Raw genomic sequence first — 25,722 nt, forward strand, 5'->3', positions numbered from 1 at the left:
TCTGAGTGTTGCCATTGAGATTCTTGACATAGCTATAGAATGCTTTGTGGTTGTCTTTAGAATCAGTGGCAATTTTGTTTTCGTAACTAGCTTTGGAGGATTTTATCAGGGATCGCAGCTTCTTAGTGAAGTTGACCAGGGAGCTCCTCCATTCATGGGATTTTACTGTCGTTTACAACAGTTTCTTCCTTCTGTTGTACAGTTTGTTTATGGCAGGAGACCACCAGATTGGCTTCCTTTAGCACGATCCATGCACTTGTGTAAGTGCTTATATATTTATGTTTTTTTCCTTTTGTCATTCTGGATGCATGTGTGGATTGTAGATATGTATTATTAATGATAAATGTTATATATGGGACTGCTTTGCAAATCATTCACTTAGGAAATATTGATTGTAGGAGGCTTGGATTCAACATGAGCTTATAGAATTTGGTTTTACTTCAAATATTCTCAAAAAAACCCAACAAGTTAGATACTGTGAAGTTTCTGCTGTAGAAAACCATAAAAAGAGAGTATGGTACATACTGGGGGTAATGTGGCTATGAAAATAATTATGAAGAATCTGGGAGGTCAATGATTTTTGAACAAAAAAAATATATATTTCCACATAGAAAAGTATTATTTGCAAGGGAAGTGGTGGTGCTGATGCTTAAAAGTCTGACACATAGTGAATGATTCATAGGGAAAATGTGCTGAGAGTGCATATGTTCTCAGTGAGGATGTACATAAACAGCACTAAGTTGATAGTTTCACTTTAGTATCACTAATTAAGTAAAATAAATCAGACAAAGAAATGCATGTATTGTTTGGGAAACCTTTCTGTGTTGCTTATTAGTTTGTTTGCTTTACATAGTGACCAACACTGAAAGCTGCGGACAAGCTTTTCGAGCTGCTAAAGTGAGAATAATGTTGACAGTGTGCTGTTTACACATCTCTGTTTTGGACACTGATCTTTTAGCCACTGGACCCACCTCTCTCCATCACCATATAAAATCCAACCTACCATATTGTGCAGCTGGTATTTTTAAGTTTTTATCAAAATGTATGAAAAGGGAGGGTCAGTTTCAATACTGGCAGAGTAATGACTAAAGACAGAAATCTGATTTATAAAATTATAAAATACATAGCCTTTACACACACACACACACACACACACACACACACACACACACACACACACACAGATCTAAATATATATATATATATATATATATATATATATATATATATATATATATATATATACACATATACATATAATAAAATAACTTAAAACACCCTGACCACGAATTACAGAATATCAAGTGTGTACAACCGATTACAATGCATTTATGTATTTGTTTCTGAAGAAGTCTTATCCATCAATAAAAGATGAAAGCACTAAAACACTAGTTCATCCTACGTGTTTTATTTTTTTATTTTATAGTTCGAGATTCGTTTCTCGTGGTCAGGGTGTTTTAAGTTATTTTATTAAAGCTTATCTTCTTAGTCTCGCAAGTTGTCGGTTGTTTAGTAAACACACACATATATATATATATATATATATATATATATGTGTGTGTGTGTGTGTGTGTGTGTGTATGCATAGAAGATATATATATATATATATATATATATATATATATATATATATATATATGTGTGTGTGTGTGTGTGTGTGCATCATTTATAATAGCTGTACAAGTTGACTAAGTAACTCAAAAGTGATCAGAAGAGAATAATTTCCAAATTTCCAAACTGTCACAGGTTTTTTGACTTGCCACTGTATCCTGGGCATGCAGTGAAAGTGGACTTTACTCAAAAGTGCGTAGTATACGATTAGATCCTAAGGCCATCCGATCTTTCTAATCACAAGTCAGTCTTGCTGCTAGATGAACTACTGGTATGCAAACAGTAAACCTATAGGCTCTTCTGAAGTGCTTATCCAAGTATCTTCCAAATCGAAGTCCCTCAGCAAACCCCCATCTCTCCTTCCCTCCCCACACCTGACATTTAATCTTCTGAACTTTAATACACTTAGCTGGTTGAAAGGTTCACTCCTGTAGACTAGATCATGTGATATATGTTGCCAAAAATAATTTATGCAGAACAGTCCCAGCTCAGCAGCTCTTTCTACACTGCAAGTGAAAAGATTCGTAGAGCAGTGGGACAAAAATAAATAAATAAAGCAAAAGGCTGCAACAGCACAAGAAACAGAAACAGATAAAAGAAGAGAAAGTGAGTGGAAGAGAGTTTACAACAGAAAGAAAATGTTAAGGAGAAACAGATCCCAAAAGTGGTGGCATAGATAAATACTGCTTAGTTTACTAATGAGGGACAAGGGAAACGTATATCTCATTGGACTCCAGGGACCAGCACGCTAGGCTCAGATCCCTGAAAAGTAATGGATAACGCCATGTACAGAGGGGCTAGCTTGGAAGAGAGGCAATGTCAATCCAGTAGCATTTCTCCTCAGGACAAGTGTACCCTGCAACAAAAGAGGGTGAGTTTCACATGTGAGCGAAAGAATGGACATCATATGCACGGAGATTCCATCTCATTGCAGTCTGATAGCATGGACAACCACTGCCAGGTAAATATTTAGGGTTACAGGAAACTTCAGTGGGGTTATCAGTCAAACAAAGTTATTACATCACTGTTTACATTGTGATCTATAGTGTGTCATAACCTCCCATTTTATGGTATCATAAATGATTTTGACACTGTTTGTCTTATCAGGTTAAAAATCATTCACTGCTCTAAATCTATTTTTTTTTTTGATCATTCAGAAAGTTTTTTTTTTCAATTCGGTTATGATGGCATAAGAGGCAGAAAAAATAAAAATGTTCATGAACAGTACTATCAGTACAACAGGAAGTTAAGTCTAGAGTAGGCCTGGAATATGAATGTGGAGTCATTACTTTACAGTTTATTATTTGTAGCTGTGAATATGAAATATATATGGCACTAATTCATCGTTTCTTCCCTTATATCCTTCGTCTCTTCCTTTTCCTTCTTTCTTTGTTTCCCTTTCTAATGTTCTGTTTGAGGTGTCTTGTCTGCTTGAGATATAAATAAGGTTGATTTTATACATGGAGTTTACAAGTTTACGAGGGAGAGGTGATATGGTCATACTTTATAACTGCAGGAGTGCAGGTGAAGAACAAATGTCATATTCACTGCTAAATGATCACAAATAGCTTACCTTGGCTTAGATATTGCATATTAGAAATATAGAATGGCAATAAGCAAATGTTATTGTTGCAAACTTTATATTTCATTTTTTCTGCTTTATTTTGATCACTCTTTATCATATATTTTTGATGCTGTTATCACTATGACTTGAGTTGTGATTTTTTGTTGGTTCAGTAGTCAGATCTGATAACTTAAAAAAATTCCTTGTTTACCCAATAAATGCAAGAAAATCTGTCTCTTTGGGGAAATCTTAAACTACTCCGGGGAATAATCAGATGCAATACAGTGGACAGAATGCCTTGTAAATTTTAACCAGTTGTTTATCCAAATAATCTTGCCTGGTGTGTATCACAACACTCTGAAAATGGTAAATATAGAAGAGGAAAAACTGCATTAGATGTCATGTGCATAGATATATACAAATGTGATAAGAGAAGAAGTGCTTTGCACTATTTGTACTTCCTCCGTGTTCCCGAATGCAGTTGTTCCCTCTTCTCTTTTTTCATTGTCCCATGCATCCCAAAAGCCCCTCTGTTAACTTGTTCACTACTACTGTCTTTTGGTAATGTGCTTCAATGCCCCCAATATTTTCCAGCCTTAAATCACCATCCTTCCAACTATATAATATTCCCTATTCCTTCCATGGCTGCCCTCCCACCTACTCCCTGACCATGTGACCACACAGTTATCATCATCATCATCATCATCATATCACTGGTTTCATTCTTATCTCTTGCAGTGTGTGTATATACACCTGTCATTCTGAATATTGCCTGATGTTCTAGCCTTCCATTCCCTTCATAATTCTGCTAACACTATATAGTTTAATGGGTTTTATCTTGTATTCCCGGGTCTGATTCTCACGGTCCACTTTCCTTACAATATAAGTGAACAGGCTGTTTAACCACTCATTTCTCCTAGGTCACTCCTAAGAAGATGCACTTATTTCATATGGCTGTACTTGGCTAACAAATAAGAAATTACCAGACAAACGTCCTTTCATTTTATAACCGAAAGAAAAAAGTATGTGCCCTATTTCCAAAAGACCTTTTTTCTATGTAAGTGACTTACTGTGGTGTATTATATTGAGAGCAATTCTTTTGGGATCCGACCAATGGTATTCCAGATATGCCCTTATCACTTCACTTGCTCAGTGGAAGAATATCCTCTGCATTTTCTGAGTCATCTGGTCTTTCAGTTAAATGCTTCATTGTTCTGTTAGTTATTTTTTAGTTAAATGTTATTTGTCAGGTCTTGAATAAAAATGCATTCATTTTATTTGTTTTGTCTTCTGGGAAAAGTCCAACTGGGCAGAGTCCATTCACAGTGAAGGCTGAGGAAAAAATTCAAAAAGTACACATGGCAAGTTTGTTTGTAATGGATATGTAGGAATTAAAAAAAACAGCTTTGTCTGATTCATATTCCATTTATGCTTTGCTAGCACTTCTGTTAGACAAAAAGGATAGTTAATAAAAAGAATTAGGCAGGCAATGAATATCTTCTATTTTTCATACACTTTTATCATTCATGGAAAATATGCTGATATTAAAATTAAAATAAATTTGACATTCCCTGGGATAAATGACAGTGCATAGAATTACTAGTAAGAAAATAAAGACGATCTTTTTTGCCCTGGCTATACTGTATGTTGTGTACTTTATTTATTTTAGGTTTATCTGTTTTATTTACATTTATTTACTGGAAAAGTAAGACTGGGCTTGGAATTGCTTTTCAACAGACGGCCAGGAAGAAAAGCTCCAGAATTACAATAATCATGAACCAGAGTCATAAATATAGAACCATAAAATAATGTATGAAGCAGAGTCATGGAATAAGCGTATACATCTGTGGTACTTACTGATGGTAACTTGTACATTTCAATTGTATTTACAATTTCTAATACATTTCTATAATTTCTTTATTATTTTGTTCTCTGTCTCACTATCCTTAGGTCTTTCTTTCATTCATTTTTGATGCATAATTTTTTAGATAATATTTTCTTACAAAGATCTGCTATATTTTGTTTTCTAAGCAGAGCTGGAATATGGCTGCCTACACAGGGATACTAGGAATAATGAAATTAGCCCATAGCTGAGCAGAGCTTGGTGACACTTTGTACTTGTAAAGCATCCTTTGAAAATGAATGCACCTCAAGTGAAATGTTCATGAGCTGGGCAGGAGGAAACAAGTAAATGGGTGATATGCAGAGGTTAGCTTTTAGGGCTGCTTCATATTTTGATAGCATTTCAAATAGAGAACACAAAAGCACAAACCACAATTTACCCATCTTTCTGAATTTTATTTTGTGGCATTTTGAACAGACTATATTTTTCTCAGCGTCTTTTTACACCCAAAATGTAAACCTCTGATAGTCATACTTCTCAACTGTCCAGATATTCTCAGCATGCCCAGATTTGTGCCTTGTATTTTTGGTCTATTTCTCATAAAATTGTGTTTTTTCTGGCAAATGACTGAGGTCTAAAGTCAGAAAATAATGGTGGACAGTCGAGTTTCAGACTTCACAACCTTCAGAAAAATTCATGCTAATGCAAAATACGTTTTTCAGCTTTCCAGGTTTGTAAAAGCAATATTTGAAAAGCATTCCTATTCTATTTTGGACCTTTGTCCCCCCATTATCTGTGGCTTTGTCCAGATTCCTTGCTCTAAGAGGTTGAGAGGTATGCTGATATTGTATGTATGTATTTATGTATACCTACAAATGACAGACTACATGCTGACATCAAAGAAATGGTGCTGGCAATGATGAAGGGAATCCTGCATCGGATTGCAATAACAACTGTGGGGTTTTTAATTTCTAGCAATTCTGCTTTCTGTGTCATCTATATGAATGGTTTTCAGGAATCATTGCAACTAAGATGAACACTACTATGTAAGTAACAAAAGCAAATAAGGCAGCCAAGCACGGTTTAAAATATTTAATTTATTAAACCAAAGGTAAACGCTTTCATACAGATACACTGCACTTCATCAGACCATAAAACAAGACCACAAACTAACCATTTAAATAGAACATTCAATAAAACAATAATTGAATTAAAGACTTCAATGATTTAAAGGACATGCCTTCAAAACAGGCTTTAAAGGTACACATCCATTCAAAACTGGTGCTCTATGTGCCATAAGTCTAACTATCCATTTAGTCTCAGCTAATTCCAATTTATTTCCTAAAATTCCCCCTCTCTTATCAATACCAATTATTTGTAAAACAAGAAATCCAAACCTATGTCCAATATTATCACACATGCTTGTAGAGCGTACTAGTGGGGTCCCTACTTCATATATACCCTAGATGTTCTAAAATATGCTCTTTAAAGGAACATTCCATCTTCCCTACATAAAAACACATGCAATCTTTGCACCAGACCAGAGAAACGAAGTGGGAAAAAGTACAATCTGCATAGAACTTTGGTTCAAATTTAAACCCATTAACTGGATGTACAAAAGCCTGTAGTTCCATCTCTGAATTTCTGTACATCCAGTTAAAATTGTAAATTTTATTAGGATATTATCTATCTAGCTATATCTATCTATCTATCTATCTATCTATCTATCTATCTATCTATCTATCTATCTATCTATCTGTCTGTCTGTCTGTCTGTCTGTGTGTGTGTGTGTCTTTAAGTCTTGGGCTACATATTAGCAAGCAGTAAAGACTAACCCGAGAATGCATAATGCCCTGCTCCCACAAAGTGCTATTTTGTGACTCAGAGACATGTTAGCTATAATGAGGAAAGACCTAATTATTGGCAAATATGCATGTCTCTGAATTGCAGTTAGCAATGTGACTCACTGCTGATCTGCATGTCATGGAATTTAACTGCTGCTCATTCAGACGTTGACATTCCTAATAGTCACTCTCCCACACAAAGAAGTATACATTCAAACACACACACATACACACACACACACACACACACACACACACACACACACACACACACACACACACACACACACACACACACACACACACACACAGGCATCACAATCCCCTGTATCTTTCCCTAACTTATCTGCTCTCCCTCTGTTTTGTAATTCCCCCACCCCAATACCTGTATTTGCTGAAGTGCAGTTATGTCACAATTGTAGTTTCCCTGGTGGCCATTGCACTACCCCATTCCAGATTTCTGTACTATTTGAAGTGCGATTTCAGCATGTATCTAATATGCCTGGTAGCTAGTGTTCCCCTGACACCCAATCCCTATAATAGTTTAAGTGCTTTCTCGCTTTAATTTCTCCAAATCTTTTGGGTTTCTAATACCATGAAGGGAATGGATCCCATTCCTAAGTCAAAAGATTAAAGTTCATGAAATTAGTATTGTTTCAATCTTTGATGTCAGCTAAAAATGCTCTCCGCAGCACCCACAGTGTGCCCAGTAATGACTCCTTCTGCAATTCGTATGGAGTTACATGTATTGGTAGCATATCTAAATACTATTGTGGATTCTTTTTTTTTAAGACCTGTTGCTCCTACTACTATTGGAACTACCTGGGTATCTTTCTTCCACATTTCCACATTTCTACCTGCAAATGTTGATATTTTATGACTTTGCGTCTCTCTGTACGCAAGACACTGTGGTCACGGGTTCTGGCAATTTCAATGATCAATGCTACTTTTGCCTTCTTTTCTTGGACCACTATATCTGGTTTTCTAGGATTTATCTTTTGAACTATTGGTAATGGGTGATCCATTGTAATACAAATTTCATCATTTTCTATGATGCTTTGTGGCTCATGTTTCCAGTGTTTTTCAGCACTTCAGTGTCATAATGTTTGCACAATCCCCAGTGCAGCAGTCTTGCTACATTGTTATGCCTTTCAGTATACAGTCCTTCTGCCATTAGTATGTCACAGCCAGCAACAAGGTGTGCGACTGTTTCCAATTCGGTTTTACAAAACCTAGATTTGTCTGTTTCTCCCACATGTTCAATGGACTTTGTAAACCAGCGTGCATGTAGCCCACTGTCTTGGGCTGCCAATATTAACCTTTCATCTCTTGGTTTCAATTCACTTTTCCTTAACCATTTCTGTATTCATTCCTGAGCACCATGAGGTTCTTCCAGAAGTTTTCTATACTTGCAACTACAGTATATTTATGCGTTTTTCACATTTCTTGCCTTCTTATCTGGTCCTTCACCTTATGTTCTTTCTTTTGTTTTTTGGCACATTCAGTTGCTGCCTGATTTTTATCTACTTCTGGTTTGATTTCCATTCCTGCTTGATGCCAATATGCTTCTGCTAAATTAAGCAGAGAAATCATCTTAGATTTATTCTCCTCATGTTTCAAAACTTTCACTACATTTTGGTCTTGTGAGGTCAGCAGATATGTGTGGAGTCCCACGATTGCTGATCTATATATGTAGTCAATTTCAAGGAGGGGAGGCCTATCCTTCTTTCAGAATAGGGAATATATAATGTTGGTATACCCTGATTATTATAAATCATTTAGTGAGCATGAAGCATCCTTCTTGTTTTCCTGTTTAATCTATCCAACACATTTTGGGGCCAGTCAATTACTCCAAAACTGTAAGTTAGGACAGGAAGAGCAAATTGGTTTATAGCTTGGATTTTTGTTCCTAGATGTCAACTCTGTTTTCAGAATTAATTTAAGTCTTCTAAAGTATTCCTTACTAAGTTTTATTCACATTTGTTCATGTTTTATTGTTGATCCATCATTAATTCCCCTAATATTTATACACTCCTTCATGCTCAAGTTCTTTTATATCACATTCTTATCCCAAACTGGTGTTTTCCTGGTGCTGCAGTTTTCCTGCTTTAAAGGTTGCTTTTGCACATTTATGAAGACCAAATCACATTCTAATATCATCTGAAAAAGTTTTAGCATCCTGCAGCTGTGCTTTCAGTTCCTCATCTGATGAGCTATACAGTTTTAAATCACTGACAAAGAGAAGATGAGATGTCTTTACACTTTGTTGTTTTCTAGGAGTCAAATTATAGCCATGGCCTAACTTGTTAAGTAAACAGCTTTATGGGTTAATGGCAAGGCAGAATAGCAACGGTGACAGAGAGTCAGTCTGGAAGATCCCCCTTTGAATTTTTATCCCTGGGATAATAATCTTTTCTTTATTTTATTTATTTTATATTTGTTTACCAGGAAAGTCTGACTTGGAACAAAGCCAATTTTCAGCAGAGGCCCAGAGAGAAATGCTCCAAATGCATGTCTTTGTAACATAGGAGGAAACCGGAGTACTCGGAGGAAACCCAGACGAATGCAGGGAGGACATGGAGACTCCACACAGAAGGCACCCCAGCCAAGAATCAAACCAGAGAACCTCTTACTGTGAAGTGACAATGCTACCGCTGCACTACTGCATCGTTATCATGGCTTAATTGTAAACTGGTCTGCTACTGTTTCATGGTCGCTGTAATGTAGCTGATCAGCGTAGGGTGTATCTTATACATTTTTAAGCACTCTTTTATCCATGAATGTGGGATACTATCAAATGCTTTTTTGTAGTCAATCCATGACATACTTAGATTCTTCCCCTTTTTACAGTTCTACACTATGGCTTTATTTAACAACAAATGATCCTTTGTTCCACATCACGTTCCTTTATTGCCCTTTTGTTCTGCTGCCATAACTGAGCTTTCTTCTGAATGACTGTAAACTCTGTCTGTATCAATTCCTGTGTATAGTTTGTATGTTGTCGGAAGGCAAGTTATTGGTCTATAATTTTTAGGGTAGCTTGCAGATCACTCTTATGTAGGAGCATTGTTTTGCCAGTTGTTAGACAGGGTGATATCTGTTCGGGGTGCACATATAAATATTTCTTCCTCATGACTAAATCTTCATGCAGTTAATACTTTTAACCAAAAGTTAGGTACTGCATCTGGGCCAGAGGTTTTCCAGTTAGAGGCTTTTCTTAACTTTGTTTCAATCTCTCTGGCTGTTATTTCATCTCATTTTATATCCTGTACCTTTAAGCTTCTTATTCTTTCTTTTACTTCTTCTATCCATTTAGCATCTTTGTTATGTTCCACAGGACCTTCATAGATACTTCTCCAAAATTTATCTGTTTCTTCTTTTTTGGTGGTCTTTCAATTCCTTTCACCTTATTTCCCAGTTTTCTATAAAACTTTTTTTGAGTCATCAATAAATTGGTTACTTTGCAAGAGAAAGAGCCCACTGCTAACTAGCATATGCTTTTGCCCCTGACTGCCTCATTAGCATGCAGTGATGCATGCCTTCATGCTAGAACACTATGCAGCACTGTGTCAGGAATGTTTTTGAATACAAAAAGGTTACAACAAAATGTACATGAAGGTATACATATCATGTTATCTTTATGAATGCTCTAATAAATCTGTATGTATCTTAAGCTTCAAACTCCAGTTTGCATTATCTTATGTTTCATTCACAAACTAGGTATAACAAACACTGTGAATGCAAATTGTCTCTTTCGTTTATATCAAGCTGCATTTCTCATATTTTTGTCCATTTTACAAGTGCAAGATTACTTCATCTGCTTGTTAAGAAGAAGTAAAATGCAGATTATAAAATGTAGACGTACATATGTGGTATAAACACTGACATATGTATGTGCCTGTTAGAAGGGAGTTGTTAGGCTATAGCAAATGATCCCACTCAGACCTAATGATTTTTAAGCATGGTAATCTTGACTTTCTTTTTGTAGACTCCTGCCTTTTAATAGCTCACAGGAAACAGCTCTGTGAAAATGGAACTCCCTGTATGTGCTCACTCCATTTTGTGAATTCATGTATCCATTCTGGAGCCTAGTGCTTACCTCTGCAAGTTTCCTTGCTGCCTTGCATCCGCTGGCTAACAGCTGCTGGTCAGAATTCACATGCTACATAGCTAGGTGATATGCATATAAAGCACAGTGCTAGCCAGGTCATTACTGTGAATGCAGTTTCCACCAAATATACTTCCTAGACAATATTGCTGTATTTTTTCATCTAGGATTTCTTTCCATCATCATCACTATTTTTAATTATATGTTACAGTCAGTCCTGTTTAACATAGTCAGCAGGAGCTTTGCACATGACAGATTACCCTGTAACTAATTTCTGCAAACATAAAATGGATAAGCTGAATAGATGAAGCAAGTACACCCTATGCATTCTAAAACTATTACTTCCAGTTTGTTTTCTAATGCACTTCAGTTTTGCTTATTAGACTGAACTGTCAGACTTGATCAGTCTTGATCAGGTACAGTATGAGATTTTTTTATAAGTATCAGAAAACATTTGTTTTAGTATTAATCAAAAGACTAAATATATATCTCACTATATGCATTTACAAAGAAACATAGAAAATACTCTAATTATTTTCTATTATCAGCTCAGAACTGCACATCCTTCAGTTTCCCATATAGAAACAGATATACTAAATAAATTACTAAAGTATCTAGCAAAATGCTCAAGGTGGTTTATGGTTTACTCAAGTCTTGCTGGCGAAAGGCCATAAAGTCTCTCCAGAAGGTTTTCTTCAATATGTTATTTTAATTTCCATCCTACCCCCGTAATTTAACTGCAGTCTTCATTATCTTCCCCGATTTCTCTAATTCTGTAAAAAGTTCAAATTCATTAACTATTTCATCTGTTAAATGAACGTTGTTAATAAAGATAAGATATCTTAATCCCAGTGAGGTTTGTCGCAATCATATAACACTGCCCAGTGAATATGCATCTCTGCCTGGAAACAATTCAAGCAGCAGCAAATAACGTTCCAAGGAGACATGTTAGTTAATTTGCATGTCTATGTATCACAGTTATTACTGCTACTCACTGTTCCCTAAATACTGTTGGCAGGACTGCATCCAGTGTGAATGGTTTGTTTATTTGTTTGTTTATCTGTATTTGTTAACAGGAGTAAAACACTGATCTGCATGGATCGTTTTCAGACTCGGCCTGGGATCATTGTCTGGCTAACTGACTTGCTCAGAGTCATACATTAGACAATGACTCGGCCTGGGATCATTGTCTGGCTAAGTGACTTGCTCAGAGTCATACATTAGACAATGACTCGGCCTGGGATCATTGTCTGGCCAAGTGACTTGCTCAGAGTAATACATTAGACAATGACTCGGCCTGGGATCATTGTCTGGCTAAGTGACTTGCTCAGAGTCATACATTAGACAATGACTCGGCCTGGGATCATTGTCTGGCCAAGTGACTTGCTCAGAGTCATACATTAGACAATGACTCGGCCTGGGATCATTGTCTGGCCAAGTGACTTGCTCAGAGTCATACATTAGACAATGACTTGGCCTGGGATCATTGTCTGGCTAAGTGACTTGCTCAGAGTCATACATTAGACAATGACTCGGCCTGGGATCATTGTCTGGCCAAGTGACTTGCTCAGAGTCATACATTAGACAATGACTCGGCCTGGGATCATTGTCTGGCCAAGTGACTTGCTCAGAGTCATACATTAGACAATGACTCGGCCTGGGATCATTGTCTGGCTAAGTGACTTGCTCAGAGTAATACATTAGACAATGACTCGGCCTGGGATTATTGTCTGGCCAAGTGACTTGCTCAGAGTAATACATTAGACAATGACTTGGCCTGGGATCATTGTCTGGCTAAGTGACTTGCTCAGAGTCATACATTAGACAATGACTCGGCCTGGGATCATTGTCTGGCCAAGTGACTTGCTCAGAGTCATACATTAGACAATGACTCGGCCTGGGATCATTGTCTGGCCAAGTGACTTGCTCAGAGTCATACATTAGACAATGACTCGGCCTGGGATCATTGTCTGGCCAAGTGACTTGCTCAGAGTCATACATTAGACAATGACTCGGCCTGGGATCATTGTCTGGCTAAGTGACTTGCTCAGAGTCATACATTAGACAATGACTCGGCCTGGGATCATTGTCTGGCCAAGTGACTTGCTCAGAGTCATACATTAGACAATGACTCGGCCTGGGATCATTGTCTGGCCAAGTGACTTGCTCAGAGTAATACATTAGACAATGACTCGGCCTGGGATCATTGTCTGGCTAAGTGACTTGCTCAGAGTCATACATTAGACAATGACTCGGCCTGGGATCATTGTCTGGCTAAGTGACTTGCTCAGAGTCATACATTAGACAATGACTCGGCCTGGGATCATTGTCTGGCCAAGTGACTTGCTCAGAGTCATACATTAGACAATGACTTGGCCTGGGATCATTGTCTGGCTAAGTGACTTGCTCAGAGTCATACATTAGACAATGACTCGGCCTGGGATCATTGTCTGGCCAAGTGACTTGCTCAGAGTAATACATTAGACAATGACTCGGCCTGGGATCATTGTCTGGCTAAGTGACTTGCTCAGAGTCATACATTAGACAATGACTCGGCCTGGGATCATTGTCTGGCCAAGTGACTTGCTCAGAGTCATACATTAGACAATGACTCGGCCTGGGATCATTGTCTGGCCAAGTGACTTGCTCAGAGTCATACATTAGACAATGACTCGGCCTGGGATCATTGTCTGGCCAAGTGACTTGCTCAGAGTCATACATTAGACAATGACTCGGCCTGGGATCATTGTCTGGCCAAGTGACTTGCTCAGAGTCATACATTAGACAATGACTCGGCCTGGGATCATTGTCTGGCTAAGTGACTTGCTCAGAGTCATACATTAGACAATGACTCGGCCTGGGATCATTGTCTGGCCAAGTGACTTGCTCAGAGTAATACATTAGACAATGACTTGGCCTGGGATCATTGTCTGGCTAAGTGACTTGCTCAGAGTCATACATTAGACAATGACTCGGCCTGGGATCATTGTCTGGCCAAGTGACTTGCTCAGAGTCATACATTAGACAATGACTCGGCCTGGGATCATTGTCTGGCCAAGTGACTTGCTCAGAGTCATACATTAGACAATGACTCGGCCTGGGATCATTGTCTGGCCAAGTGACTTGCTCAGAGTCATACATTAGACAATGACTCGGCCTGGGATCATTGTCTGGCTAAGTGACTTGCTCAGAGTCATACATTAGACAATGACTCGGCCTGGGATCATTGTCTGGCCAAGTGACTTGCTCAGAGTCATACATTAGACAATGACTCGGCCTGGGATCATTGTCTGGCTAAGTGACTTGCTCAGAGTCATACATTAGACAATGACTCGGCCTGGGATCATTGTCTGGCCAAGTGACTTGCTCAGAGTCATACATTAGACAATGACTCGGCCTGGGATCATTGTCTGGCTAAGTGACTTGCTCAGAGTCATACATTAGACAATGACTCGGCCTGGGATCATTGTCTGGCCAAGTGACTTGCTCAGAGTCATACATTAGACAATGACTCGGCCTGGGATCATTGTCTGGCCAAGTGACTTGCTCAGAGTAATACATTAGACAATGACTTGGCCTGGGATCATTGTCTGGCTAAGTGACTTGCTCAGAGTCATACATTAGACAATGACTCGGCCTGGGATCATTGTCTGGCCAAGTGACTTGCTCAGAGTAATACATTAGACAATGACTCGGCCTGGGATCATTGTCTGGCTAAGTGACTTGCTCAGAGTCATACATTAGACAATGACTCGGCCTGGGATCATTGTCTGGCCAAGTGACTTGCTCAGAGTCATACATTAGACAATGACTCGGCCTGGGATCATTGTCTGGCCAAGTGACTTGCTCAGAGTCATACATTAGACAATGACTCGGCCTGGGATCATTGTCTGGCCAAGTGACTTGCTCAGAGTCATACATTAGACAATGACTCGGCCTGGGATCATTGTCTGGCTAAGTGACTTGCTCAGAGTCATACATTAGACAATGACTCGGCCTGGGATCATTGTCTGGCCAAGTGACTTGCTCAGAGTCATACATTAGACAATGACTCGGCCTGGGATCATTGTCTGGCTAAGTGACTTGCTCAGAGTCATACATTAGACAATGACTCGGCCTGGGATCATTGTCTGGCCAAGTGACTTGCTCAGAGTAATACATTAGACAATGACTCGGCCTGGGATCATTGTCTGGCCAAGTGACTTGCTCAGAGTCATACATTAGACAATGACTCGGCCTGGGATCATTGTCTGGCCAAGTGACTTGCTCAGAGTCATACATTAGACAATGACTCGGCCTGGGATCATTGTCTGGCCAAGTGACTTGCTCAGAGTCATACATTAGACAATGACTCGGCCTGGGATCATTGTCTGGCCAAGTGACTTGCTCAGAGTCATACATTAGACAATGACTCGGCCTGGGATCATTGTTTGGCTAAGTGACTTGCTCAGAGTCATACATTAGACAATGACTCGGCCTGGGATCATTGTCTGGCCAAGTGACTTGCTCAGAGTAATACATTAGACAATGACTCGGCCTGGGATCATTGTCTGGCTAAGTGACTTGCTCAGACTCATACATTAGACAATGACTCGGCCTGGGATCATTGTCTGGCTAAGTGACTTGCTCAGAGTCATACATTAGACAATGGAGGCTGAGGGAATCAAACTTTGATCTGTAGGAAGCAGGCCATTGGCCTCAGGCTTCCTACATCTTGAGTACAGTGACATGGCTATGACTTTGTTCTGAAGTAAATCGATTAGTATCTACTGCCTCCGGAATATTAACTTAAAATAGATGACTCCTCATAACTGTCCATCTGAGCTCATACTTTCTGTATCTTATTCATTTGGTCTTGCATGTGCATGCAAGTCTTCCATTCTATTCTTTTTCACCATAAAATAAGATGAAAGGGTCTATTGACCTAATAATATCATTTTGTAAATACTTCACCATAAAAATCCTGTTAACCTTCCAGTGATCACCACAGAACAAAGATCTAATAAGTCAATAGTTGTGTGGAGCTCCAAACGGGGATTCCTCTCACATCCTGCACACCTCTCCCCACCACTGTAACCAACATCCCTAGAGTAGCACTTTTAGTACTCTTCTGTATGTGACCAGAAATCTTTTTCAAGTACTTTTTGAATGCCCCCAATAATATCAACACAGGAAAGTGCAGTTTGATTAAACCTGTAGCAGGATGCTAATATCCCTGTATTAACTTTGAAGTACAACCCATCCTGCCTAAGCTTGTGTGCCTTACTGCCCAAATGAAATCAAAGACAGACTGATGAATTCGACATAAGCATAGGACTGCATGTTATTTTAATAAGGGGACAACCACTGGTATTATACCCATTTTTATCATGGAGGGCTACCTTCACTGACATCATTAAGGTCAGATAGCCTTGTGACTAATGTCGGACCTTGCTCACCAAAGCAGCATAGTCAGTGTTATAAAAAAATCTTAGCTTATGGGCATACACAGAGAGCCTTGCACCATAATACAGTCCAAGGTATTGCATGATAGGTGGGGAGAAAAGGTGTATTTACAAAGGGAGCAGAGCACTCTCTAAATTTATAAGATTGAGTACCAGGTGCAATTCTAGATAAAAGTATGTCCCATGTTCAAGTAAAACTCAAAGGAAGATACCACTGTTTACCAACCATTTGTATCAAAAAACATTTAAGGCAGACATTTGTCATCCCAGAAAAGCATAATCCTCCTCCTACCTCACCGTTTTATATAAGGGTTTTATGGCTAAGAAAAAAAACACACATTGATATGAGATATTAGGCATCTCTGCATGGCCCTGACGTATATCCACTGAGGGAGATAGTGTACAGTTAGCCAGTCTTCCTTGCCTTATGAGAGATGCAAGGTTTCTCCTTATGTCTTTATCAATATTTTCATATTTTGGGGTCAAATAATCATGTGTCAGTGAAAAAAGAAACATGCTTATTCATGGTAAACCCACTCAGAGGTTAATGATGAGCTGATTTTGTCAACGTTTGTGCTAGTGGTGGGCAGAGGTCCAAGTTCAATGATTAAATGAGGAAGAGTATAAAGTAAAAAGATGTCTTGTGCTGTAATACCGAACCTGTTAGTTCTATGTAAGGATAAGAAGTAATTTTCCCTAGAATATAATAAAGAAATAAGGCAATACAACTTATTTTGCTGTCTGTAGTCGATGAATATTGCCTGGAGAATGAAGAATGGAAGGCTATACCAGTAGTGCTTATTCTAGGTGAGAGATAATTACTTTTACTCCAATTGTTTTTCTTGCCTCTGATGTCAAATTATTGGTCATTTTACAACATACCTTAAGTTGTTTTACAACTTTGCCCCTTATGGTATCAACATACAAGATAAATGTTGGACAAGGATCTTTTAAAGAACGTAGCCTAATATACTGAAGTGTGTGTGTGTATGTATATATATATATATATATATATATATATATATATATATATATATATATATATATATATACGGACAAACATTCAATTTGTTTGTTTCATTAGTTAGTTTTGTACTTTCTGATTGCTTTTCTTCATAACAAATCACTACAATAGGAGTTGTGTAACACAGGGAAAAGGTGTTGTTGTGACTGTGGAGTTGAAATATATAAATAAGGAGGTGGGGAGATTTTACCTCTAAAAAATGCTTTGTAAAGAAAGTTTCATTGAGCAGTAGGTTTTGACTAAATGTTTTTGTCTAGATGAATCTTCTGACATTTAAAATGACAAATGGCTTATTAGCTTGTCAGCAGAAGTATTAAGGACCTATGTTTGGATACAAGAGTTTGTGGGAGGTGTTAGACTACTTACTTGCATTTCATAATTAAGTATGTTTCTTTTTGCTGAGTGAGGACTAGACTTCATTAAAATCCTATTACGGTATTTCTGAAACTTTTCAGACAATTTAGCCTCTTTTAGAAGAATATGGTTACTGGTGTAGAGTGTGAATTCAAGCCTAAGTAAATCTAATGCTTTATTCAGAGATGAATAAAGGTTACACCTAAGTGTATTCAGATATGGATAACGGATACACATACGTTTATTCAGGTATACATAAAGGGCACACCTAAGTTATGTTACAGTGTCTTAGCACTTGTATGTAATTCTCCAAGTTGGTTTTGCCCCAGCTTTCTGAAAATCAGTTAAAAACACACAAATCTTTAATAGAAATAATGGATGTGTAAACATTTGTAACTTGTAACCATTATGATAATTACCTCACATGGCATGTGAACCAAAAATGACAAGTCAAAAAGGCAAATGTACCAAAACACACTTATCATGCTTGAGGGTGGAAGGAGAATGAAAAACGTAGATATGAACTTACAGGACAATGCAGTACAAAGTACTGCAAAGGCAAAAGAGAAAAGGTAAACCTCTTCCAGTGCCACGCATCCCCAGTGCAGTGTGATACGTTGTGCAGTATTTTTCAACATTTAGTAGACAGGGTTTACATGTATCTGGTTACCATTAGTGGCATCTGTCAGTTATGTACAGTTGATAAAAGTGAATACTTAGATTAACTGGTATTTCACTTCATTTAGATTAATCAATTGTAGTGCATTTAAAGAAATATCTTATTTCAGACAAATAATCAGATGAAAAAAACGGCCAGCTTTCAGCATTATAATGTGTGTGTGTGTGTGTGTGTGTGTGTGTGTGTGTGTGTGTGTGTGTGTGTGTGCGTGTGTGCGTGTGTGTGTGTGTGTGTGTGTGTGTGTGTGTGTGTGTGTGTGTGTGTGTGTGTATGTGTCCACATAATGACTAGGATTCAGTGAAATCCTCAGTGCACATACTAATTGCCCAATGTGGGTTGGTCAGTAAGCATAATGGTGAGAAAATATGATTCAGAAGCAGGCATGGCCACAATGCAAAAACTCTCATTGCTGGCTGATAACCATGTCTCTGAATTGTTTACTTTTGCTGTCAGACCTGACTATGATAGTGTACTGCCAAGCTGCTCATGCATCATATTAGCAAAGGCATCCCTGACAAACACACATTCAGACACGTTCACACACACACACACACACACACACACACACACACACACACACACACACACACACACACACACACACACACACACACATATATCCAGCTTCTCAGTTCTCTATATAAGCCCCCAGTCGACCACAACTCACACAAACATTCAAGGAGACTCATGTATACCCCTACAGGCAAGCACACACAGTTACCCCTCCAGACACACATTAAGATCCTCCCACCTCCATGAATTTACTAAATGTACCTACACCACAAGCACTCCCACAGAAGTAAATGGGCAATCTTCCATGATTTTTTAGTGGTGCCTTTTTATTCCTAGAGTAAAATCAGGAGTTGCAGACATTTCCAGGTGGAGAGTGTATTTGCCACTTCCCAAGACTGCTGCATTACCATGCAGTTTTGGCTAAGAGACTGCTGTCTGTGCTTAAGCTCCTATAATGGGAAAACCTCAGTATCAAAGCAGTCTGTGAGTTCAAAATGCTTACTAAGATGTAGAAATCTTCTGAGCTAAGGCTTCTGCATTGCACTGTACCTTTCTGAAACTCAGGGAATGTGCATGACTCTGTGTGTGTTTGTGTGTGTGTGTGTGTGTGTGTGTGTGTGTGTGTGTGTGTGTGTGTGTGTGTGTCTGTATATATGTACATAGAGTGTATGACACAATTATTTGCATCAAATGGATTATTCCATTATAATACTGTTCTTCCACATCATGCAGGTTGTTATAGTGTATTACCTCTCTATATATGTCTATATATTTACCCATGATACAGTAAATGATGTATAATGTAACATGTTAGCAGAATCGTCAACATGTCAATGGTTGGTGTATAGGAAGGCTTTGCATAAGGTATGTTAGGATTTGTTAATAAGGTGGAAAATTTAGGGATCTGTGCATACATGTGTAAGTGGATTATATGCTGTCTCAGGGATAGAAAGTAGCAGGTAAAGTTGAGTGAAGTATGTAAAGAAGCTTGTTGCATGAATATTCGAGTCTGTCAGGGCTTGGCACTAAATCCACAGATATATTTAGTGTGCAGCACAGATTTCTTAGAAGGGTAAAAGTTACAGATGGCACTAAATTGCCATGCCCAGTTATGAAAAGCTTGCACACCTATAAGCAGCAGGTTGCTTTGTATCAGAATGTAAAATGTAGAATGGTTACAGTTTAATGATGCACCATTAAATAAAAAAAAAAACGCAAATTACATTTGCTAACTCAGATTTTACATCCAGTTTAAAATTCAGTGGTAATGTCTTATCAAGTTCTTAGTTGACAGCATGAACCCGCGGTGGTGGTGCTGCGGTAGCGTTGTCTCCTCACAGTAAGATGCTGTCCGGTTTGATTCTCAGCTAGAGCGTCTTCTGCATCAAGACATGCGTGAATGGGCATACCTTCATTGAAAGTTATGCATCAGGGCTGGTAACTCGGCACGTAAAAATCAACTACCAATCATTAGCGGACTGGAGTTCCACTGTGGCGACCCCTAATGGGAAAAGCCGAATGACAGCAACCGTTGACAGAATTGCCACTTCTGATGTTCATATTGACAGCATTTGTAAGCTCTCAACATTATTAAATGTATTTTAAAATCTTTATAAAGGCTAGAAATATGAGCTTTTTAAAGGCCACTTTAAAATCAGTAATTAGAAGTAGTTAAACCGTGTCTGGGCTCTTTGGAGCACCTTTGGATGGAATATATTAATAGGACATATTCAAGTACAATTTTTGAAGTGGTGCCTGCAGTTAAAGACTTGCACATATAATGCAGCTGTTGATATTTTGTCAGTATTCCATTTACGTAGATGACTAGGGGTGAAAGAATATTGGTTAATTAGATGTTTGATAACCCTAATTTTCTAAGGATTACAAATTTAACAGGCTTCTTTATATATATATATTTTTTGTAAATGGCAAAGAACTGTGGTTACAAATTTATTTATTTATGTTTGATTACCGGGAAAGTCCGACTGGGTATAAGACCATTTTCAGTGGAGGCCCAGGGAGAAAAGCTCCATATTATTACAAAATATTTTAACAATAATTTTACAGTCTTCAAAAATAAAACAAAAAAATAATTATAACAAATTAGACATAAAAATATTGGTTAAAAATTGATACAAGGTATATGACAATCATTTAATATTTAGAGAAGTTTTCAACAGTTTGTAGTGAAATTAAAGGTAAATTAGTCTAATACAAACAGGAACTGCAGTATGAAGCGAGGGAAAAACAGCCTCATGATTTATTTAGAGAGAAAGTCAGGAAAAAAAATTAGATAGAAGTAAGGAAGTAAGTGAAGAAGGGAGAGTAAGGAGGTATAAGGAAGGAAATGGTACTTATTCACTTTTAGGGATATAGATTATCCTGGTTTTGAGCAAGAACAGAGCCAGGTTTTGCTAGGAAGTCTTTCAGAGTGGTTTTGAAAGATGCAATGGAAGATATAGACTTGATGGATACAAGCAAGGAGTTTCAGGCCTTAGCAAAGTACAGTTGTGTACTCTTACCATAAATGTAGATGTTAGAGTGTGTTCACTGTTGCAGTCATCACTGTAGGGTTCTTCCTGCCAGCAGCAGCCCCCGATCGGCCAGAATCCCAACGTCTGGATCGGGCGCCAGCTGAGGTCGCATTTATCCTGACGTCAATGCGCCGGAAGGTATAAGACCTCATCTGATGCCATTTCCCCAGTTTTTCTTGCCCCAGATGTCAGGTGCCCAGAAAGAAAAGGCTAAAAATGAAACCATGCCCAAAACATCAGCAGCCAAAATACCTCATAACAGACAATACTCAAGGAAAAAACAAAAGAGGGGATAGGAGGGAGGGTAACCCGGACTGCAACAGTGAACCCACTCGAACATCTACATTTATGGTAAGAGTACACAACTATACTATGCCCTTCGTGGTTCACTGTTGCAGTCATCACTGTAGGGTTGAGTCCCAAAGCTAAAAAAGGATGGCTGGAGGAGAAACAGAGGGACCGGTCACAAAACCTTGCAAAACCGCCGAAGCAAAACCTGCCCTGGATTTAGAATAGAGAGGGAGGTTGTAATGCTTAGAAAAAGTATGTACAGAACTCCAAGTAGCAGCTTCCAAAATATCCTTGGTAGGAACCCCACAAAGAAAAGCTGCTGAAGTAGCAGTAGCCCGGGTAGAATGAGTCCTAACATTAACAGGAACCGGACTGCCATGATAAGAGTAACAGAACTTGATGCAATGGGCAATCCACTTGGAAATAGTTTGCTTAGTGATTGCCTTCCCTGAACAGTAGGAGCATAGCGACAAACAACTGATCAGATTTCCGAATATCTTGGTCCTGTCCAGGTATAGACAAGCTGTCTGTTGCAACGCTAGGAGTGCAAAGACTTTCTTCCTCACTTTGAGGATTAGGATAAAAGGTAGGCAAATGAATAGACTGATTCAAGGCCACTGCCGAAACCACCTTGGGCATAAATGTGGGATTAGTCCGTAGAGATACCCTGTCCTGATGAAAAATAAGGAAGGGTTCCACAGCCATGAGTGCTTGCAATTCCGAAATTATTCTAGCAGAGGTAATAGCTAAACAAAAAGCAGTTTTCCAAGACAAAAATTTTAAATCCGTGGAAGCTGCAGGTTCAAAAGGAGACAAAGTTAATTTCTCCGAAACACATAACCAATGAAAAAACACAACAAACTGTTGAAACAACCAGGCAAGAGGAATTCCGAGTTCACACCAATAACACCCACAGTCCAGTAGTCCTTAACGCAATTTTATTCTTAAAAACAGACAAAAGCGTTTTCGCTACTGACCCGTAGCTTCATCAGAGGTGAATGCAAACAATTAAAACAATGAGTAAGGAAACCTTTTAACAAGCATAGACTCTGATTATAGGAAGTGACGAAATTTGAATTATTTACACTTTCCTCTAAACACCTTTTAACATAAGAAAGATCTAAAAAAACACATATCTAAATTACTTACATTCATTAAAACATAACATCAAATATGCAATAGTTAAAAATAACCAAAAATAAATTGATGACGCTCCTTGTCCTATTTATGAAGTGAGCAACTTTTTATACTCCTAATGTGCCATTTCATTGTGTAGTACTAGTACATTCATATCATATCTATTGCTATCAATCTTATTAAAAAATATATATGTACACTTCAAAACTTTACATTTATTTAACCAAATTAAACTCTATAAAAAATGGTATAAACTCATTTTTAAAAAAAGTGAGTAAAAACCTACCGGCCCACCAAAGAAACTCTCGCTGGAGACAAGGCAAAATCGTGACCACTGTTTCCAAACTGTGGTAATGCTGAGACCAGACACTCTTGTGGTACCACTGCAGTTTCCTCATATGCAGCCTTGCATATGGTATTAGCAGAATGCAGAAGGCCATGTAACCCAAAGCCTGCAGAATTTTTCTTGCAGTCAGCTGTTTCATTGAAGCCAGGTGTCGGAAAAAAGAAGCCAGTTGCACTTTTCTGTCTGGTGTCAAGGAAGCCATCTGGGTCAGAAGAACACCCAGGAAAGTAAGCTGCTGTGTGGGTACCAGGTTCGATTTCTTTAGATTCACTGTGAAACTGAGGCACTGAAGAAGACGCTGCACAAAGGCTAGATGCCGAAGTAGAGTGTCTTTGTCATTCGCTTGAAGAAGACAGTCATCCAGATAAGGGTAAATTTGAATCCCCTTCTGTCTGCAAAATGCCATTACTGGTGCCAGGCACTTTGTAAAGACCCTGGGCGCAGTAGATAAGCCAAAGGGAAGCACAGAGAACTGGTAATGTTTTGAGCCCGCTTTGAAATGCAGATACCTTCTGCACTCTTGCCTTATAGGAATATGCAGGTAAGCTTCTTTTAAGTCCAAAGTCACCATCCAAGCATTCTTGCTCAACATAGGCAGCAGCTGCTGCAGAGTGAGCATCTTGAATTTTGGTATATCTAGGAAGGTGTTTAGTACAGAAAGGCCCAGGATTGGTCTCCACGAATTTTCCTTCCTGGGAACCAGGAAAAGTCTGGAATAAAAACCTTGCCCTATTTCTAAATTTGGCACCAATTCTATGGTCCTCATAGCCAGGAGGGACTGAACCTGCCGTTGTGCCTCTGCCCACTGATGATTTGGCAGGTCTGACCAACCGTTCGGTTTTGGCAAGGTGTGGAAATGAAATCTGTAACCTCTTGAGACTATGTCCAGAACCCATTTGTCCCGGGTTATGTGGTTCCAATTTTGATAAAAAAGAGAAATCCTTCCCCCCAAAGGAGCTTCCAGGAGAGGAGCCCCTGGAACCAGAAAGGGAGAGTCATAAAGACTGTTTTCGGTAGGGTTGAGACTTATCATCACCTCCCTTGGGAGAGGGGGCACTCCACTGCCTATTTCTAAAGTGGGACTGTGACTGTCCCCTACCTCTGGAACACCTAAATCTGCCTCTCTGAGACCTGTCCGAGCCCGGATAGGACCAAGGTTTAGTTGGCCAGTGTCTGCTAAATCTAGGAGGTTGCACCTGTAGAAAATCCTTAACTGTCTTCATAGATTTGGCTTTGTCTTCTTCCAATACCTCTTACAGTCTTCAAAAATATAACAAAAACATAATTATAACAAATTAGACATAAAAATATTGGTTAAAAATTGATACAAGGTATATGACAATCATTTAATATTTAGAGAAATTTTCAACAGTTTGTAGTGAAATTAAAGGTAAGTTAGTCTAATACAAACAGGAACTGCAGTATGAAGCAAGGGAAAAACAGCCTCATGATTTATTTAGAGAGAAAGTCAGGAAAAAAATTAGATAGAAGTAAGGAAGTAAGTGAAGAAGGGAGAGGAAGGAGGTATAAGGAAGGAAATGGTATTTATTCACTTTTAGGGATATAGATTATCCTGGTTTTGAGCAAGAACAGAGCCAGGTTTTAGCTAGGAAGTCTTTCAGAGTGGTTTTGAAAGATGCAATGGAAGATATAGACCTGATGGATACAAGCAAGGAGTTTCAGGCCTTAGCAAAGTACAGTTGTGTACTCTTACCATAAATGTAAATGTTAGAGTGTGTTCACTGTTGCAGTCATCACTGTAGGGTTCTTCCTGCCAGCAGCAGCCCCCGATCGGCCAGAATCCCAACATCTGGATCGGGCACCAGCTGAGGTTGCATTTATCCTGACATCAATGCGCCGGAAGGTATAAGACCTCATCTGATGCCATTTCCCCAGTTTTTCTTGCCCCAGATGTCAGGTGCCCAGAATGAAAAGGCTAAAAATGAAACCATGCCCAAAACCTCAGCAGCCAAAATACCTCATAAAAGACAATACTCAAGGAAAAAACAAAAGAGGGGATAGGAGGGAGGGTAACCCGGACTGCAACAGTGAACCCACTCGAACATCTACATTTATGGTAAGAGTACACAACTATACTATGTCCTTCGTGGTTCACTGTTGCAGTCATCACTGTAGGGTTGAGTCCCAAAGCTAAAAAAGGATGGCTGGAGGAGAAACAGAGGGACCGGTCACAAAACCTTGCAAAACCAAGCAAAACCTGCCCTGGATTTAGAATAGAGAGGGAGGTTGTAATGCTTAGAAAAAGTATGTACAGAACTCCAAGTAGCAGCTTCCAAAATATCCTTGGTAGGAACCCCACAAAGAAAAGCTGCTGAAGTAGCAGTAGCCCGGGTAGAATGAGTCCTAACATTAACAGGAACCGGACTGCCATGATAAGAGTAACAGAACTTGATGCAATGGGCAATCCAC

The 25,722-nt window shown here is 38.7% G+C and overlaps 1 protein-coding gene across 1 annotated transcript in view; it reads left to right on the forward strand.

Moving 5' to 3' along the window:
- Positions 1-2,111: 2,111 nt before the first annotated feature.
- CLCN1 (chloride voltage-gated channel 1) overlaps positions 2,112-25,722 on the forward strand; it is a 2,440,475-nt gene continuing 2,416,864 nt past the window's right edge. The window contains exon 1 of the mRNA XM_044079868.1: positions 2,112-2,572. Within this exon, the coding sequence (XP_043935803.1) occupies positions 2,384-2,572 (189 nt within the window). The 5' untranslated portion in view covers positions 2,112-2,383. The remainder of the gene's footprint in view (positions 2,573-25,722) is intronic.

This window comes from Protopterus annectens, chromosome 8.part0 (assembly GCF_019279795.1).
Source record: "Protopterus annectens isolate FY-2018-M chromosome 8.part0, PAN1.0, whole genome shotgun sequence".
NCBI classification, from domain to species: domain Eukaryota; kingdom Metazoa; phylum Chordata; order Ceratodontiformes; family Protopteridae; genus Protopterus; species Protopterus annectens.